Source organism: Marmota marmota, unplaced genomic scaffold (genome assembly GCF_001458135.2).
Source record: "Marmota marmota marmota unplaced genomic scaffold, marMar, whole genome shotgun sequence".
NCBI classification, from domain to species: domain Eukaryota; kingdom Metazoa; phylum Chordata; class Mammalia; order Rodentia; family Sciuridae; genus Marmota; species Marmota marmota.
The window spans coordinates 18788558-18791217 of NW_026000196.1; the positions used below are offsets into that span (position 1 = coordinate 18788558).

General features: G+C 46.2%; 1 protein-coding gene across 2 annotated transcripts in view; it reads right to left on the bottom strand.

Annotated features, from left to right (window-relative positions):
• Tars3 (threonyl-tRNA synthetase 3) overlaps positions 1-2649 on the bottom strand; it is a 74548-nt gene extending 71899 nt beyond the window's left edge. The window contains exons 1-3 of one of the 2 annotated variants that reach the window (XM_048790371.1): positions 2220-2649; positions 1205-1276; positions 23-216 (exon numbers count right to left, since the gene is read on the bottom strand). In XM_048790371.1, the coding sequence (XP_048646328.1) occupies positions 23-138 (116 nt within the window). In that variant the 5' untranslated portion in view covers positions 139-216; positions 1205-1276; positions 2220-2649. The remainder of the gene's footprint in view (positions 1-22; positions 217-1204; positions 1277-2219) is intronic. The other variant, XM_015493140.2, reaches the window with a different exon arrangement.
• Between the last annotated feature and the right edge of the window lie 11 nt (positions 2650-2660).

Here is a 2660-nt window from a genome sequence, read left to right on the forward strand (position 1 = left end):
GTTTTTTTTTTTTTTTTTTTACCTAATCTCAGCAGCCACATTATATGGTGTTGTTTTCCAAATTTCCCCTTCCACTGTTTTCCCATCAGCCAGTCTTACTGCTATCACATTGCTTGCATTCTCCTTTGTTTCACACATAGCATGCAAAAGCTGATGTTCTTTCTTCAAGGTTTCAAAAATTTCCAGCCTTTCTTTTATAAAATTTGGTTGTTTCACCTGAAAATCATTAGAATAAAATGAGATTAACAAACACAGTCCAGGTATTGCTAGCTGCTCAGCTCTAAATCATTTCCACATCCCACACTGCCTTCTCAGCATACATATATACTCTCTTGTCTCTCTCCTTCCCCCTTCAGAAAACTCCTTTCCACTTATCGAATTCCTTAGCTCTACAGTCCAGTTCTAAGCCAGCCACCTTTAACTCCTACACCTTCCGGCCTCTCCCTTTTCACTATTCACAGCACATGTATGAAGTGGCACACAATACACCACTCATTAATATACAGCCATCCCTCTGTATTCATTGGGATTTGATTCCAGGAGCCTTATGGATTCCAAAATCTGAGGATGTTCAAGTCTCTTAAATAACATAGTATTTGATTATAACCTACACACATTCTCCTATATACTTAAATCCTTTCCAGATTACTCAAAATACACCTATCAATATAAATACCATATAAATAGTGGTTGTACATTAGGAAATAATGACCAAAAAGTCTGTACATATTTAATACAGACACAATTTTTTTCCAAACATTTTCAATCCACAGTTTGTTGAATTTGTGAATGCAGAACCCATGGATACAGAGGGGACAAATGTACCATCTCATTTCATTCTCTAGTTGGTTCTCCTTTGTTTATCTCAACTTGTGAACCAGATTATTCTCTTTGAGGCCAGGTATTCCTCCTTTACATCTATCAATTGTTAATGCTCAATGAATATTGTCTGGTTGTTTTAATGATTTACATTTAAAAAGCAGAGTAGCTGGTTTCCTCAATACAAAGTAAGAGCTCTACTATTCCAACTTAGACTAAGTGCCATTTAAATATAGTGTGCCTTAACATCTCATAGCTAAGGCTCAACAGTCTTAAATACATCTCAAATAATAATTTAACTAATAATTATGTTCTTATAAAAAATCTGCCTATACATATTTTAAATTACAGGTAGTATTTTATATTGTTTCCATAGCAATGTTACCTCACTGTCAGGTCCATGTTCCTTCAATTTCTCCTTTTGAATGTCCTTTTCTTGGCTTTGACTAGAAGGAGGCTGAAAGATAAGTTACAAACAACTCATGCCAATGACAAGTAAGAACAACACATTGAAACCTGAGGAAGAAGGGGGACTGCAAGAGCCCATGCTTAAAGGTTCAGAGCTGGGCTCTCCCAACCACTACCTACAACCTATAACGGGCAAGTTGTTTTCCAGAGTTCAGTCCTTCTTCAGTCTGCTCTTCTTGCTATAAGCACATTTAATATATTTTCTTCAACATTTCCCGCTAAACTTGTTTGTACCCAAAATCTTCATGAACGGTGCAAAGAACGGGAAGAACATCTCACAGTTTGAGAAAGCCTTCAGAACTAAGTTTATTGTTTTACATGAAGATGATTTGTCCTTTTATGAACTAAAATACCAAAATACTGTATTCAATGTTAAGTATACAGTTCTCTTAAGATAGATTCCCAAAACAAGAAAATAAAAAATCAAAACCACCTGCTACGGGAGGGAATAGAACTGTTTGTTGATCTTTATGCCCAAGGAAAGAATAACGAATGTTAAGCACCACGGCCCTTTTTTCATACAAATGAAAATGCTATTTCAGCTATTAGGAAAATATGTGTGGCAGGCTCTTTAATAGAATAGCTGAGAAATTAAACCATCGGGTCAATTTGGTGATTGCTGGAAATCTAGCGGCTCTGGGGCCGCTGCAGGAGAACTGAGTAGGGCACCTGGGCCGAGCACACGCTGCGTGACCACCAGCTAGGCCGAGGCACCCCGGCTGGGGGCACCCCTTCAGGGAGCTGGGCCGGCTGGGCAGCGCGCCATCGTGGACACACCCTGCAGCACACCCCCCACTCCCCGGCCTGCACCTGCGCTTCCAGATTTGAAGACCGCTAAGTGAGCACTGTCGCGGGTCGCGGGTCCGTGGAGGCGGCGGCGCCGCAGCGCCAGCCCACAATCCGCCCCCCGGGAGTCCGGGCCTCCTTGTTACCTGCGCGCCCGCAGCCGCGCGCTCGGCCTCCCGTGCGCCGCAGCCGCCCGCGCCGCACTCTCTAGCTTGGCCTGATGGCTCAACTCCTCCGCCAGGCACAGCCGCAGGCGATACAGCCTGTGGCGCAGGTCGCGGTTCTCCGCCCGGAGCTGCGCCACCTCCCGCGTGAGGCACGGCCCCTCCGCCTGGCACCGGTCGGGCGCGTTCAGCTGCTCGTCCCTCAGGCGCTGGACCTCGGTCCACAGCCAGCGGATGTCCTCCTCCTGCCTCTCCAGGCGCGAAGCTACGGCCTCAGCCGCCAGGGCCTCAGCTGCCATGGCGCCCGGCTCCTTCAGGGACCCACGCCCCGCGGGGAGTTAGCGGTTGCGGCGAGGGCAACAGGGAGACTCAGTCCAGGGCAAGCCACGGGGCGGGGCTACAGCCCCGCGCGCTGCGTAGGCG